This window comes from Hippoglossus hippoglossus, chromosome 14 (genome assembly GCF_009819705.1).
Source record: "Hippoglossus hippoglossus isolate fHipHip1 chromosome 14, fHipHip1.pri, whole genome shotgun sequence".
NCBI lineage: Eukaryota > Metazoa > Chordata > Actinopteri > Pleuronectiformes > Pleuronectidae > Hippoglossus > Hippoglossus hippoglossus.
In genome coordinates this window covers 19,268,005-19,284,765 of record NC_047164.1, presented here as the reverse complement: position 1 = coordinate 19,284,765, position 16,761 = coordinate 19,268,005, and the positions used below count along the sequence as shown (strand labels likewise).

Genomic DNA, 16,761 nt, shown 5'->3' with positions numbered 1-16,761 from the left:
CACCAGATACCTGCAGGCATTCAGGGGCTGTGGGGGATTCTCTTGGCCCATATTTCTAAGCCCCATGACTCTTTGAGAAAACAGTGTTGGTGTGGAACATACACACTCTAGAATCATCAAAAAGAAACAAACTTTGTCTCGCTTCATGCTGTGAAACTGTGCTGTGCTTCAGAATCGAGCAATAGACTGAGAAAGAAGTGGAGAAGAAAGAGGGGAAAGTGATTCTGAGTCAACAGAGGACTTAGCCCCACAAGTTATGACCCCGTTTCTTTTTTGCTTTAGCTGTGGTGGCAACAGAGATAGCTGCAGGCGCTAACACCCTCATCATCAGCAGCACAATGTGAGAGAGAAAGCCCCACAGTCATGGCACAAGTTTTGCCAGAATGCATTCATTTTCACAGCTAGTATCCTCTCTGAGCCTTCTCATCGTTTTACCTATTGTCCACCGTTTTCGACCCACAACAGACAGCTGAAAGCACTCGGCAACTGCTGTAGAGTTGTCGGGAAGCAGCTAATGTATATGGCTCCTACGTCGTGCATTGGAAAAAGGCTGAATATAAAGTGCGTGTTTATGCCCTCCATTGTGCTGAGCCGACAGCCACTGGGCTGAGAGATTGCCTTACAGTGGGACCTGATGGTGCTGTCACACCAGCTGGCTTCTCTTCTGTTGGCCCATCTTCCAGCCGTTACAGCTCTCCATCACACTTCTCCTAATCTCGTTCTCCGCACTGTCAGTGTGCTGATAGCGCCCAGCTCAGAATACATAGATATCAGCTGCTGTATTTAATCTGAGAAAAATATAAACACTCCTCAGATTAATGCCATTTCCATGCTAAAATGAGCACTGGTGCATTTACAATCCATCTTATTGAACTGGTTCTGCAACGAGCTGCTGTTGAGAGAAGGAAAGAATCTAGTGCGCCTTTATTTCAGCACTGAGTGATGGACAGCTCCCCTATACTATTCCCAATAGAGCTCCCATGTCAAACTCATTAAACAGGAAAAATAGCTGTGTGCTACAGCCTGACCCTGTTTTTATTCTTTTTAATTGAATTTTATGTCTATATTTGTTTTAATGGGGACAAAAAGAACATCCACACACTCAAATCTATGCAAATGTATATATATACAAAGATAAGATGATCATTCAGTTTGATTTCTTTAAGCTCCAGCACCTCAGGCCAGCTGATACTGGATGGGCGGCTGGGGCTCATGAGGTAGAGCAGGTTGTTCTCTAACCAGAAGGTAGGGGTTTCAACCCCCCAAATTGCCCTTGAAGGCAGTGCCAGCAGTGTGATTTATGGTAGAGAACGTGCTGCACATATACACTGCATGAATGTGTTTGTGAATGGGTGAATGGTATAAAACTGTACTGTAAAGAGCTCTGAGTGATCATAAAGGCTATAGAAAAGCGCTATGTAAATACAGACAGAATTTTTTTCTTATGTTTATATTTGTTTGCATTTTGGCCATCACTAAGCATGTGCTGAATCAGCTATTAGCAGCTCCTGTCTGCAGTGTACACAAGGTTGTATTGACAACCTAGTATCTAGGTGTTCAAATCTGATTGAGAAATAACTCAGAGAAGAACACATTCCGATGCAAATTGCAGGCGTCGCACTCTGAGGGTGTTAAAGTACATTAATTGCCTCCATGAGTCACACCCTCTGCTGCAGCTGCAGCTGTTGAGCGTGTTAATAAGTGGAGCCAACATGTGGAAAGCCCAGAAGAGAGCAGACAATTAATTTAATGGCCATGTATTGGAATGAGCTGTTCAGCAATCATGGCTGTCATCTTGTGATGTAAGGTATAGATATACTATATACAGCAATGAAATAGAGGAGGTAGAAAACACTTTTCTTCATACCCATTATTCAGGTTATTATTTTTTTCACTGGTTTTCTCTTATCTAATGAAATAGTATTTTTCTGCCACAAGCCGCTGATAAAGTTAAAGAGTAAGTTGTAAAATGCTGTTATTTACGTTCTTGCTCACAGTTGGATGGGAAGATTAATGCCACTCTGGTAGCCATTCTCTAAATATGAAGCTCTTGTTGTTGAACTCGATATAAACATTACAGTACATCATTAATGGTGGAGGCTTCCAGTCAGTCTAAGTCTGTGATGTCTGGCTCCTAGCCTCACTTTTACAGCTTTATTAATTCTTTGCCTTTCCCCTCCCTATCCAGTCCCCCTCTCCGCCGTCATGTTTCTGAATCTCTGTAGCTCATTACAGCACATTACCGCAGCCAGAGCAAAATGTGGAGATGGTGTAAGACGGTGTGAATACATCAGGAGATCAGCTCGGCGCTCGGTGCATTGAAAAGGCCATGTACTGTCACAGACTCGCATAACTATCCTCTGAGAATCTGTAGAATAAATTTGACTTCATTCCCTCTGTTGTGCTTGTTCAGACGGGCTGGTTGAATTATTACTTTATCCCTTGCAGAGCTGTCACCGCCTTTTCGGTGGCAGGCTTGTGGTCAAAGGCTCTTTTATTAACAGACTGGGAGGGATGTAGCCCGAATCTGTATGCATAAACAATTTTACCATTTAACATTTTATTATGTTTCGCACATAGTGAGATTACGATGAATTAAAGTATAACTGATCAGTGTGATGCTCTTCGGCTGCACCCACTGCCACAATACACCTGAAATGAAATGAGATTTTCTCATTAAGACAAATTTGAATACAAACCTGCACTGTGACACAGATAGTAAGTTTGTTCATATGCCACCGCAGCGGCTCGCCGTATTCTGTCTGTGTCAGCTCGTTGAAAGCTCCTCACACTGCCTCTCAGTTCCTCTCTACTCAGCGAGTTATACTGCGCTCGCCTGCAGAATAAAACATGACACGCAGCCCAGGCCTAAACAAGTAACCCGCCGGGGTTGAACGGTTGACAGTGAGTCGTGAGAATATACATCACTCAGCTGAGTCTAATTTTTGGTCAGGAAACAGTCAGATGACAGTCTTTGACATTTGTTCGGTCTCTGTGCGATAGCAGGAGATGACACGAGCATCTGGCAGTTATGACAGATGACAATTAACTTCATCCGGGGCCCCTGCCGCAGTCGGTACCGTTATTAAACGCTGCTGCTTCACAGGTCTTCACACAATCTCTGGTTAACACTGAGGAGAATTCACGTTGCCCTTGTCTGCGCTCTACTGATAAGCGTCTGTGTTCCTTTGCTAATGCTTTTGTCCTCATGTCTCCTCAGGTACACAGAAGAAGAGATTCGACAGAAAGTGAGCACGTTCAGACAAATGCTGATGGATAAAGAGGGCGTCATCACCAGAGAAGGATCACACACACAACCAGTGTAAGTCATTTTCACTACTTTATTTACTGCTGGGAAGCTTGGGAAGTCCACCCCCCCCCCCCCCCCTAGATCTGCAAAGTATATTTCTCTTCTGAAATGTACTGGAGTAGAAGTATAAAAAATAACAAGTAGAGTGGAAGTACCTTGAAACTGTACTTAATACAGTACTTGAGTAGTTGTACTGAATTTCCACCAGTGGTTTTAATGTTTATATTGGAAGAGGAGCAGCTGTGATACAGTATAGATTTGTATTTAGAAAAAGAAAAAAAACGGAGTCAAGATAAAAGCTGCAAAACCGTTGAAGGTGGAAATGGAACAAGGACAAACAATAAAAGATACTGACAAAAATCACATATGCTGTGTTGGTCCATTTTCTTGCACTTTTTAAAATGTGAGATTTTCAGTTTTAAGTGGTAATAATTGTTTTATTTGACACATTTTATTTGAATAGCCCTTTTAACAGTGCTCAAAGACACTGAGGAAGCAGATAAAAGCAAATCACACATTGAAATGTAAAACACGTTGTAATTGAAATTTGTAAAATGTCAAAATCAAATCCTGCTTTGTCCTGCATTGCATAGATAATGGTGAAAACACATTAAAACCTGACACAGAAAAATAAAGATGTATTTCATCTGTACAGAGCCTGTGCAAATCCAAATAATGTATTCATTTACCCCAGTGTGCATGCAGTGAGTCACCTGACCTCCCTCGCTTCGCCTCACATAATACATTTTCAGTGACTTTAATAAGCAACCCAAAGACCTCGGTATTGTATCTATTAATGACTAAATGTTTTATAACAGATGAATCTAATAAAATGAGACAGCAATAAATAACAAATGCAAAGGAATTGATTTTGAAGGAGAGAGTTTGAGAAACGGCCTGCCAGTGTGCTAATGTCTTCAGGCACTCGGTTCCAAAGAATATGCACCATAATTGCAAAGGTGCAATAAATTTTAATTTGAATCCTTGGCTTTTGACTGGTAATGCCCCTCGCTGAATGCACCGGGTTTTGTTTAAACCCTGGTGCTTTGAAAATAATCAGGAGCATTTGAAAGTTTATTCCAAACTCTGCTGGAAGCGAATGAGCCGAAGATTGGCATGATAATTGTAAATTTGTTTTGCGTTAAGCCGCAGTGTAAGTTTGAGCACGAGGTGGGAGGGAGAGCGTCTCATCTGAGGCAAGCACAGATGGAATGAAAGGAATGGAAATGAATGAACGGGTATATAGTCGTCATCCACACACACACACACACACACACACACACACACACACACACACACACACACACACACACACACACACACACACACACACACACACACACACACACACACACACACACAAACACAAAGAGCCATCATTTCAGGCCTGGAAAACATGAGAAACAGCAACAGCGGGATGTGGGTGTGGCGGCCCTCTGCAGTCAGTCCATCATACTGTATGTGTGAATGGTCGGGAGAGGCAGTGTGGTTTGTGGCGACGTGACCCGCTGTCTTCGAACTAATGACTGGTAATGACGCGGATGCTTCCTGTCTCACAGACGGAGCTAATGACTCTCCCTCCCCTGCACCTCAGCCGGTGTCTGACATTTAACTAGTCCACGCTGAACTGAGGAGGGAGGCTGAAGGAGGTAGCAGCGGAGGGCAGCTTCGTACGGCAGGATGAACGTAATAAACATTTGCGGCCCAGAGAAAGCGCGCTACGGAGATACAGAAAGCTCTGTTGGCTTTGTTTTTCACTCGAGTTCCCTCTCAAGGGCACTTCTGACTCAGGTCAATTTAGGATTTTTAGAACTCGCCTCAAATACTGCAACTTTGCCTGTGCAGAAAAGCCTTGATGTGGAAAATTGAAGAAGGTTGTAATTTGAAAGTTTGTTACTCCCCCCCCACTCCTCCACATCCTACACACACAGATACACACGCACACACACACAGATACACACGCACACACACACACAGATACACACGCACACACACACAGATACACATGCACACACACACACACACACACACACACACACACACACACACACACACACACACACACACACACACACACACACACACACACACACACACACACACACACACACACACACACACACACACTGAGAGAGGCCCAGTGTCTTTCTCCCTGACTTTATAAAGGAAGTGCTGGAATCTGCCGCATTATTGCAAGGATGCCTCAATTAGGCCACGGTTCGGCTCCTTGATTTAAAGTGCACTATAGGCCCTTACTGATCCTGAGGCTTCTTATACTCATTGCCACCAATAATGAGCAAATAAACAATCCCCTCCATTAATGTGTAATTAATCAGAGGACCCCCACATCAGTTAAAGCTAGGGTTATTCATCCTGGAAAAGCAAGCAAGTGCAGCCTAGACAAAATATGCAAACCAATACAGAACAACCCGTCCCGTTGACCCCAAAACACATGAGCGCACACTGGCTGACAACTACTGAAGCTGACTTTTGGTGTTTGCAGGCAGATTGGTTAGTAACAGACCAGTGAATCATTTCATCTGGTCCATTTGGTCATGTTGCTTATTCCTGCGAGGGCCACAGACAATGGATCTTTTCATTTTTTCAGACAAATGTATTTATTGATCGCTATTGGGACAAATAAGATTCAAAAGTCTTTCAGAAACAACAGAAACCACACCAGCCTTTAATGTGGCTCTATGTAAGCTTAAATCTCAGTGATAAACAGGCAGTACCAAGCTGTATTCAAATGAATGTATGAAATGTACCTTAAACAATGCCTCTGATTTGTTTCTTTGCCTTTGTTTTTTTTAAAGATGTAGCAAACTTATGTGATATGCATGTTTTTTTTGTTGCTAAATGAGTCTTAAAAATACAGACACATCCATTAAAGGTGCACTATAGGGTCTAAGTGACTCTGATACTCACTGCCACCAGCATTAATGTGTAAATAATTTGGGGACTCTCACATCACAGCACTGTGCTGAGCAGCCAGCACCAAGCATGGACGTGCCATGTTTTCATATAAATGTATGAACTTTTCCTGAAACAATGGCTCTGATCTGTTTCTTTGCCTCGTGTCCTTTTTAAATTTTCCTTTTACCTGCAGTATGTATTTTATTAGAATTTGATGGATGTTGCAAAATTTATGTGACATGCATGAATTATAATTTTTTTCCCAATGAGTCTTAAAAATAGAGGTGAATGGACAATCACAACCTCATGCTGCTGTGCTCAGTGTGTTTGAGTTTGCTCCGCTGGAAGGTTTTATTTCGATGCCATCTTTTCCACAGGGTCTAATATTATTGACGGGTTAGGCCCCTCAGCTGTGGCTTAATACTCCTACACACTAGCAATAAACAGCCAGCAGTAAGCATGGGTGTACTAGCTCATAACTCTGTTTACCAATGTCCCAAATTGATTTCCTTCAGGATGGATGGGAGCATAGAGCGGGGGAAGGAGCGTAGTGTGTAAAGCCTCTCAGAGTTATTCAGGCTTACACACCAAGGCTGTCCAATCAGAGCAGGATCCATGGAGGCGCTGACCCTGGGCTTTACATAGTCATTCAATATCTGATGAAATGCCTGAGACCAACCTTGGTCATTATGAAACAGATTTTATTTCAATAGAAATATGGATCTGCTGTTCGACTGTCGTGCAGATATGAAATCTGGGTGTATACAGAACATCAAGGTTTTTCCCCAATGATCACGGAATTGATGGCCTCAGCTTCAACTCCTAGCCCTGTCAATCCTTCATCTTAATATGACCATCACAAAGCACTGACTAGATTTGTCCCCACCCTCCTACTGAGGAGTAATCAATCCCACCCCCACCTACCTCCCCCCAGAATAACAAACTATAACTCTGCAGTAATAGAAATATATCCAGGCCCTCAGAGTGGCTGTCTGAGTGGGGATACGAATGAGCTGCACCACTTTGTTCCCCAACCCCGAGGAGGGCCTTGGCCACAGTCCATCACTGCCAGGTCCCAGGGACAGTGGCTGAATTAGGGAGCCTCTTACCTCACCAGGGGGTCATTAAGCACAGGGACACTCGCTCATCTGCCCAACATCCACGCTGTCTTGATCACGGGCAGGCTGGACAGATGTCTCCAACATATTGGAGCATGGCATCATTTAAGAGATTAGAGACAGGATGGGGAATTAGTTAATTTATCACTAATTACTAAGCATGGGCACCACTAGATAGTTTCAGTTGTTGTTAATTACTCTTTTTGGCAGTGCACTTAATTCCCGGACCTACAGGGACTTAGACAAAAAAGCTAAATGGCCGCTAAAGAAAACCTTTTTGTTTTTAAATGGCAAATTCAAATGTAAATAGAACACATGTTGTAAATGTCTCACACTCTTATACATTGGACAGCCATTAAAAATAAATGAAAAATAAAGTATGTCAATGCCATCACTGGTATTTTACAATATAGAATGTAGCATCATATCTTGAATGATTTCCAACTAAATGATAGTCTAATGAATACAAAGCTTTAGAAATGCATGTGATAGATAAATATTCTACATACATCTTCACTACAAAGATCACTGGCATTTACTGTTATTTAAAATTTTTGTTGGATGTTCACTTCTGGCATCTTTATACCGACATTTTTATCCAAAACCACACAATATCAATATTTAGCTATTCTTGTGATAAAAGTGATAAAATGAGTGCCATCAGCTTGCAGAGTGTGCTTTATCCAAAATTCCTTCTCATCAATATGCACTGGTCGGCAGTTTCTAACTTTTTAAAATTTGAACTCGTTAAAACTAACTTTGTACTTTCATGTGAACTCTGCCACAACCACACCACCTACAGTCGTTTACTTCTCCCCTCAACTGATTCTAAAACTGTTGTTTTTGTTGCTCAAGTTCAAATGTACACAATGCAAGTGTATTCATTAGAGAGAGCAGTGCAGCGTGTGTGTGTGTGTGTGTGTGTGTGTGTGTGTGTGTGTGTGTGTGTGTGTGTGTGTGTGTGTGTGTGTGTGTGTGTGTGTGTGTGTGTGTGTGTGTGTGTGTGTGTGTGTGTGTGTGTGTGTGTGTGTGTCATGAACTAACATATTTCTGTGTATGTGTGCAGAAAGGCCTGTCATTGTGAAGTGAGCTTATTTTGCTGGTGCTTGTCTTCCCTGCTGTGCCCAGTGGTGCTCAGCCAATTAAAGGCTCTGTTTCCTCGTCTCCTCCAAACGAACCGCGTCCGGCCTGTTCCCTGTTCAGGTCCACTCCACACTGTCCCTCCAGATACTTTGCACCATTTATTAAGTCTTTGTTCCTCTTTATCCTGATCTGATAGTGTTCCATTATGTGTTTGATCTCTTTACTCGAGATGCATTATCTTTTGCTTTTAAAAGAGTAAGAAAACAGAACCACAAACCCCCACAGCACTGCTGAGCTTTATACCAACACTGGGACCTGTGAAGGTCAGAGAGATGCGACTGCATGAGAATTATTAATCAGTAATGTTTGTTTTTTTAAGCCAACAAGGTCAGATTTGGATCAGAGGAGGCCACATAGGAGGGAAGGGGGCAGTGGGGCAGTGAGGATTAGGTAGAAGGTGGCTGCCATCTGTCTGTATATACAATAAACTATGTGTGGCAAACAAGCGAGAAGATATGAGTCCCACAAGCTGTCAGCCTGTGAGAAATGATGATATTGTCACTCACAGCTGTGGTGAGGAAAGATTACAAATCGAAGTAATAAAAAAAGTTTAGTGCACGAGTGATGAATAAAGAAACTGGGTCAGTCTCATATCTTAAATGAATGTGTTTGATCTGGGCCCAGAAAACAGACTGTGCACATCAGAAACAGCACAGAATCCGCTGCTCAACCACCCCCTCCCCCCATCAGCCTCTTTTACCATCCTGCAAGCATGACAAGTCCATAGTTGTCTTAGATTTAATAAGCACATTTTGCAAAAACAATGACATATGACAATCTTCTCAAATGGATAGTCTGACATCAAAGTCTACATTTGCTCTGATGAATTTTTAGAAAAATATATTTTTAATAGTGATTAATAAAATAACAAATAGACTTATTTTTCAAATTAGCTACCATATTAGTTGGTAGAATGTATGATTATTAGCCACACTGGCAGCTTGGCTGTTTGAATGGCACTGTCATTTGATATCTTAGATATATAGATATAGATATAGATATATATAGGATTAATAGTGGAGATGTTTATGCCTCCCTCACAATGAAACCTACAGTAATTGAACTATTCACATTCCCCTATTTCCATCTCATCAGCCTCAGCACATATGCAAATTCTTTTTTTGAAATACACAATGTGCTTGAACAAGGAACAATTTTCGAAACATATCCAATGATGCGTGTCCTTGCTCAAACCTACCAGTAAACAAGGAAAGCCATAAATGTGCAACCTAATGAATCAGGAGCTGTTCATGGATGTTGGACATGTAATTGGCCCCTCTGTGTAAATTGTGGCCCCTTTATGACGCCTGATTTGGAAAAATCCTAGATCTGCCACTTACTCAGCCATATTTTGTATGTAGTGCTAATTATCAAATCTTAGCATATTTTTTACATTATAATTCATAAAGGTACTTTTACTCCTCTTGTATAACCCACATACTCTCCGCCTCCATCACACTCAACTCTTTACTCTTGTCTTTTCAGGGTCAACCACCTGCACTATCAGCCTGGCGAGTATGAAAAGGACCCTCAGTTGGCCGGCTATGAAGACGGAGACAATGACCATGATTACCACAGTGACAGCAGGTAAAGCACACGTTTAAACACACGCTTGTTGTGTCGACCACCTCTCACCTGAGAAGTGATGAAATTAATCAGCCAACTATAATCTCCCTCAAATGGATTCTGGGGGATGTCTTTCATCATATCCATAACCATAAATCTGATATCATGACAAAAGAAATGCTCCTCAGATCTACTAGCAAGGCTCCTGCCCGCACATGGATAAAGAGCCATTTTTATTTATGTTTGAATGCACAGAGTCATTTAGATCGTTCTTTCTGGATGTGCCACTTCACAGACAAGTGTAATTTCCTCGAAGCGATTTCCTGTTTCCATTGCAAGACATATTGCGTGAATATTGTGTGTTGTAGGAGGGAATGAGGAAATGTACCCTTGTTATTGCCTCAGCAGCAAATAACTATAATCATAACTGTAATCAATAACCACATTACAACAATTATTTATAATCTCAATCACTCACTCTCCCTCTCGCTCTGGATTCCTGTGGCCAACTCAGAGTGAAGAGGAAATCAAGCAGCTCTCCATCCCCTCGTCCAAAGAAGAGGAAGAAGAAGAAATCTGGCCGCAGAAGGAGCAGGTGAGTGGAAACAGCTTTTGCTGATGATTTTTCAATTTTGCCCCTTTTTATTTTTATTATGTGCCTCATTGGTAGAGTGATTACACAGAGATTTTGTGAGGTGGTGAGTTCCAATTATTTTGGTGTGAATATTGCATACACACCAACAGATACTGCAGTTGTGGTGATGGGGGGGTTGTAGTGAGTGATGGGGAAAGCTTAGTGTTATTTTCTATCTTCTTTTGACAAGGTCAGTAAAATAATATGGAGTGAGAGTGAAAGAGAGTAGTACATCAACAGTGAGGAGAAGACAATAAACGGAGGAGGAAGGCAGAGGGGTGAATAGAGCCAGGGACAAAGAGCGCCTCTGTGAGAAAAATTAGCCGTGCCTCTGTGGGAAGGGATGACACTTTCCCTAACGATGAGCCCCCCGAGGTGTAGTGTAATGACTGATAAGTGAACCGCCGGAATTTAGCAGCAATCGGAGGCTCATTCTGTAAACGTGGCACATGTGAAAAATGTACCCTCTCTCCCTCAATAGGTTTGGCAGCTCCTCACCCACGCGCAGAGAGAAGAAGAAAAAGAGTGGGAAGAAACACAAACGAGACAGGTGAGTGCGTGCGTGCGTGTGTGCGTGCGTGCGTGCGTGTGTGTGTGTGTGTGTGTGTGTGTGTGTGTGTGTGTCTCATGTCATCACAAGGGTATGTCAACAGTTGCCCTCACAGTGACGGGTGTTCAGACACGTTACACATGTGATCTGTCACTTATCGTAAACCTGAAGTAAAAAGTGCCATGAACGTTGCCATATTGTTATATTATTTATGGATAATATTTAATACTTTGTATGGGCTACATTCTTTACTACATTCACGACATTCTTGTGTTTGTTTGCCTCTTTGGTGCAATAATTCAGGACAAGGGGAAGAAAAAGAAAGGGAATAAGTAAATGAAGGAAGTGAAGAATGACAGCATGAATGAAGGAAATACAGGAAGCAGAGAGAGAAAGGTACAGTAAGGGAAACAAAGAAAGAGAAGAAGAAAAGACAGAAAACTAAAAAGAGGAAAGACAATGGAGGAAAGGAAGTAGGGAATGTGGAGGAATTTGTAAAGGAATAAAGTTAAGAATGATATCACAAAAGAAAGAAATATAGGAGAAGAAAAGGAAGAAAGACAAAAATGGAAGCAATACAAAACTCAAGGGATAAGGGAAGAAAAGGATAGGAAGAAAGATATAGAGGAAAAAGAGCTCTTGAGGAAGAGAACAGTGAAAGGAGGAAAGAGAGAAAATTAAAGGGAAGACAATGGAAGCAAGGAAGCAGGGAATATGGAGTTACAAAGACAATAACAAAAGAGATAAAAGGGAAGAGGAGATAGGAAAAGAGAGAGAGCTCATCAGCAGTTACCTGCGCAGCGCCCTGGGATATCATAACGACAATAAGCAATTGTAGCTTTCCGTCCTCCTCGTTTCTCCCGCTCTCCGCCTGACTCGGGGGGAGTGGGGCTAAAACGTGTTGCTCTAATAACCCAACCTGTATGGGGGCGCACAACACAAGAAAAATGAGCCTCTCACCAAATTGCTGAGCATCACTGCTCTGCCCTGCTCTTGTTTCCCACCTCTCATCCATCCACGCACATCCTCAGCCCCCTCACCCCCACAGCCCCCTGCCAGCCTCGCACCAAAGCTGCTCTGCATTGCAGGTACTGTTTTTTATATGAATAATGCATAGATGAGGCAGAGGGGGGCAAGCAAGGTTCCTCCCCGGAGACAAACTGATTTGATGCTCCTTTTTAAGGTGGACTTTGGGAAGGGAGAGTACACTGCTTACATTCATGCTGCTGATTGTTTGTAGAATAATAGCTCTTTGCAACAATAGCTCCAGTTTGAGCTCAACCGTGAGGAGCATATTTGCCTCACATGTAGTATCCATGTCCTTGTACTAGAAGAAGGGGTCCGTGCGAGAGATGAAGAGAATAATCGGTGCTCCAAAATATCACCTCTTGCACAGTTGTCCCCCTGTGATTCCCTCCAGTGGGGAAACATGGGCAGCGACCGGGGCCACAGCCCAGAGTCACATATCAGCCACACACATTACCGTGACAGCTTTATTGGTCCCCTCGCAGTGAATCAACACGTCTTTGTGCCGCCGCTCCCTCCCACTCCACGCTGCACTCTGTAGGTGCGCTACACAGCAGGGGAGATGTAGGGCTCTTCAGGAAAATAGCAACATCTCTCGCAGACCGGTCCGACTAATCACCATGGAAACTGCAATGAGGGTGAAAGTGATACAGAGGTGACGTGTCAGTCACTGAGGACGGAGGAATAGCCAGCGTCCCCACCATTACGCTTGACGTGCAGTGAAAGGGAAACTGCCACAGGAGCTCTGAGTTTATTATTCCTGCTTTGTCGCAGGATCTTTTACTGCCAGAAATGTTTTTTGTTTTTTTTATGAAAAAATAAATGTGACATTCAACACCTGTGGAATACCAACTGAAAGCCTGCTGTGAGAGCCCCCTGGAGACGTCGCTGCAGATCTCTATAGCTGCATGTGATTCAGATTGATTTGCAAGGAGGGGGCTCACATGCGCATCATTGAAGGTGCAGAAATATATGCTGAAATATTCCATTGATTAGTTGGCACATACAAATACATAATGTTATATTATAAAACCTTTTTGCCGTACACGATTTAATGTTTGTGTCAGAGCCTGTTTTTGACACTTCAGCAGCTTTATGTCTCTCTATTCTTTGGGGTGAATTTGAAAATATGACAATAAACAATGGTGTTAAAAAAGGAAGTATAAAAAGGTGATGCACAGATTGATGACAGCACACATCTCAGCCGCGAGGCTTTGATCAAAATGCAACCATCGATGTCCTAACTATTCAAAGGAGCAGGGTTTTGTTATTCCCAGGACCATCACCAAATCTGGAACGTGCACTGATGTACAGTAAATGTACCTTTTCTCAGGAAAAGATAAACCTGGGAGCGTTCAGATTACTCTGTGTAGCTGCTTCTTGAAACAGGCCCACAGTCGCAGCACAATGTGTATGTATCATTTGATTGAATGTTGTGTGATAGCTGTAGCTGTCGTGATACCATCATTATAATGACTGTGGTGTTTTTGTTTGTGTAGATCTGCATCTGGCTCCAGGAATAAGCGGAGATACAGGTGTGTATGAAAGATGAAAACAGCACTGTTAACAGCCGTGTTCATGACAGTGAGCATCAAGGCAAATTAGTTTTTGTAAGGTGTGTGTGTGTGCGTGTGTGTGTGTGTGTGTGTGTGTGTGTGTGCCGTTGTAATTTCTGGCCGTATGGGCAAGAACAGTGAGTTGTGTTTTTAACAAAGGGATTTTCCATTGTTTTATGTACACAGCTTCATTATCTTACACATGACATTCGTTTCAGATCGGGCAGCCCAAAGAACAAACACAAAGACAAGAATAAACAGAAAAAGAGGTGAGACACACATCGAATCCCTCTAATGCCATTTACATGTTAATGTTGAGCCGGCAGGAAAAACCCACAGTATTTCTGCTTTATTCAGTTAAACAAAGCTTCACATTCATTCTCTGTAAAATGTGATGCTCTGTGCAAACAGACTGTGCCATGTGTAAGAATAATTTAAGCACAGTTTGTCCTCTGCACACAGTAAAACAAACAGAGAACAGGCATCTCAGTCCTCAACAATGGCTACAATAGGAATCACATCCAGTCTCATAAATTTATATTGGTATTTTACAGTCATTATCTCAGGCTCAGACTCACAGAGAATGTTAACAAGTCCAAAGCACGGAGAGCATCTCCTCAGCATTATGTGTGAGTTTAACACCATTACAATGCAATACATTACACCCTGTCTTAATTAGAATATATATTGAAAAGTGTGTGGCAGTGCATGAACTGTTTTACATAACGGTAGATTGACTACTGAGCTCGCCGTGGCATTTGTGTTTCCCTGTGATATATGCATACATACATACACATGACTGTGTACGTATATGTATGCTTGTGTGTGTGTGTGTGTGGGTGTGGTGTGTTTGTCCGTTTGTTGTCATCCATCAGGTCCCCCGGTGAGACCCCCAGTAGGAGTTCACAGCGTCAAGGCAGCTGCTGCAGCTCCCGTAGCGCCTCCCTGTCCTCCACCCGCAGCACCTCCAAATCTCCCTCCAGGTACACTGCTCAGCACACACACATTCACACATGCATTTCACTTTTTTTTCACACACTGATATTGCTGTACTGACTGTCGAGCGGTTGCCATGGTGACTGTCAGTCTCGCTCTCTCTCTCTCTCTCTCATTTACTCTCAGGGGACAGATTAGGATACAAATGGGGCTCGTCAGCGGGTCTTAAATGGATGTGATGTCTCACTCTGCACACACAGAATGATGGGGAAAAAAAACACGAAATCTAAAATTTACTGATTAGAATCTAGTGGCAATAGGTCAAAGGTCAAGGTCACTGTGACCTCACGAGAAACTCTCCAAACATGGCATTTTGTACAGTCACTCTTAAAATAATGTTTTAGAAGGTGTGTCCTCTCGTCCTAAGTCTGCAGTCGACTACTCTCGAACCTGCTCAAGAGACCTCTGCAGCTCTCTTCAGAGTCGGAAGAAAATAAATGTCATTATTTTTTAATAAAGAAGAAGAAGAAGAAGAGAAAAATATTCCCCCAAACTTCTCTTTTAGCACTTTAATAAATACAGGCCCTATTTATCAATAAAGGCACAATTTACTCACAAATGTGACACTAGAGCTGCTTTCAGATATGCACTGAATTACAGCACCTCCGTTCAATTTCAGGAGATTATCTGAAGGGGTTGTACGAGAGAATAGAAATGTCAGAGTCAGAGGATCTGTACATTCTCTTGTTTGCCTTTAACATCTTCATATGTTAAAGGCAAACTACAGAAGAAATTTGGACCCAATTGTGTGGACATTCTGCGTAGTTCATTTCTGAAAACAGTCAATTGAACATTGAACTCAAACCTCATTTACTGTTTATAGCACCTGTTTGTAGCCCAACACACTTACACATACAAACATTATGGGAGATTGAAAATGAACAACAATAGAAGAAAAAAATATAAATAAAAGTCAGTCATATACAATAAATGTAATAAAACAAAATAAAGACCTTTTCAACACTAATAAAAAGTGATCTAAAAACATTGATTAGCTATAACATTACTCCAGTTTCACATAACAGCAAATGAAAATCCAGATTTAAAGCACAGGTCTAAAACATGAAGGGTCATCTTAGAAACAAAACACTGCCTCACAGCGTCGTTCCTCAGGATGTTGGATGCTTGTGTTTGACCTCTTGTGTCGCTGTCTGGCTCTGCTCTTCCAGACTGAACTCCAAGCACAAGACAGACGGACCAAAGGCGTCCGGCCCCGCGCTGTCCCCGGGCCCCAACAGCCCCGCCACGTGGCACAACGGGGACCACACCCAGCGAAGCCGCAACGGCAAGGCCAGCAGACTCAACCACGCCGAGGGCGAGAAAGGGCACGATGTATGTAATCTCCTCTATTCTGCTCCCTCACCCCCACTCCCCCCCCCCCCCCCCCCCCCCCCCCCCCCCCCACCTAACTCTAACTCCTACCACAGTCTTTACAAATACATTTGATCTTCCTCTTTTGTGTTGGTTGACATGAACTCTCATCTTCTTCGATACTGAAAGATTTATTTTTTAATTCTTTCTTCAGTTATTCCAAGGAGAGTTTTTTAGTAATAATATTATTAATATTGACATGTTAAAGACACTTGTGTCCTGTGTAAAACTTGCCGCTCCTGCTGCTTTGTTTCTGGCTCTCTTTGACTCCTCTGCCATCTTGTTTTTTTGTTTGTTCTCGCTGTTTATCGCTAACAGAGTGAGGGAGCAAAGACAACCGAGGTTCTAGTATTTCTGTTCAGCACACACGCTCCGAGTCAGTGCACAGCATTAGCATACCACACCTTGGATGGAAGTATGAGCCACACTGGCACACAGTGTTTCCAAATGAACAAGCAAAACAATTATTGTTTCTCACAAGTGGGTACGTGCTGCAGCATAACCCAAATAAAAACAAGTCGAGCTAAGAGCAGGTATGACAGCTTCGGAACTCATGTGAAGAAAAATAACAGAAA

At 42.6% G+C, this 16,761-nt stretch overlaps 1 protein-coding gene across 3 annotated transcripts in view; it reads left to right on the top strand.

Annotated features, from left to right (window-relative positions):
* srrm3 (serine/arginine repetitive matrix 3) overlaps positions 1-16,761 on the top strand; it is a 75,602-nt gene that overhangs the window by 46,251 nt on the left and 12,590 nt on the right. For 2 of the 3 annotated variants that reach the window (XM_034606184.1, XM_034606187.1), the window contains exons 3-10: positions 3,221-3,322; positions 9,973-10,074; positions 10,568-10,648; positions 11,169-11,237; positions 13,763-13,798; positions 14,038-14,088; positions 14,695-14,802; positions 15,985-16,147. In XM_034606184.1, the coding sequence (XP_034462075.1) occupies positions 3,221-3,322; positions 9,973-10,074; positions 10,568-10,648; positions 11,169-11,237; positions 13,763-13,798; positions 14,038-14,088; positions 14,695-14,802; positions 15,985-16,147 (712 nt within the window). The remainder of the gene's footprint in view (positions 1-3,220; positions 3,323-9,972; positions 10,075-10,567; positions 10,649-11,168; positions 11,238-13,762; positions 13,799-14,037; positions 14,089-14,694; positions 14,803-15,984; positions 16,148-16,761) is intronic. The other variant, XM_034606186.1, reaches the window with a different exon arrangement.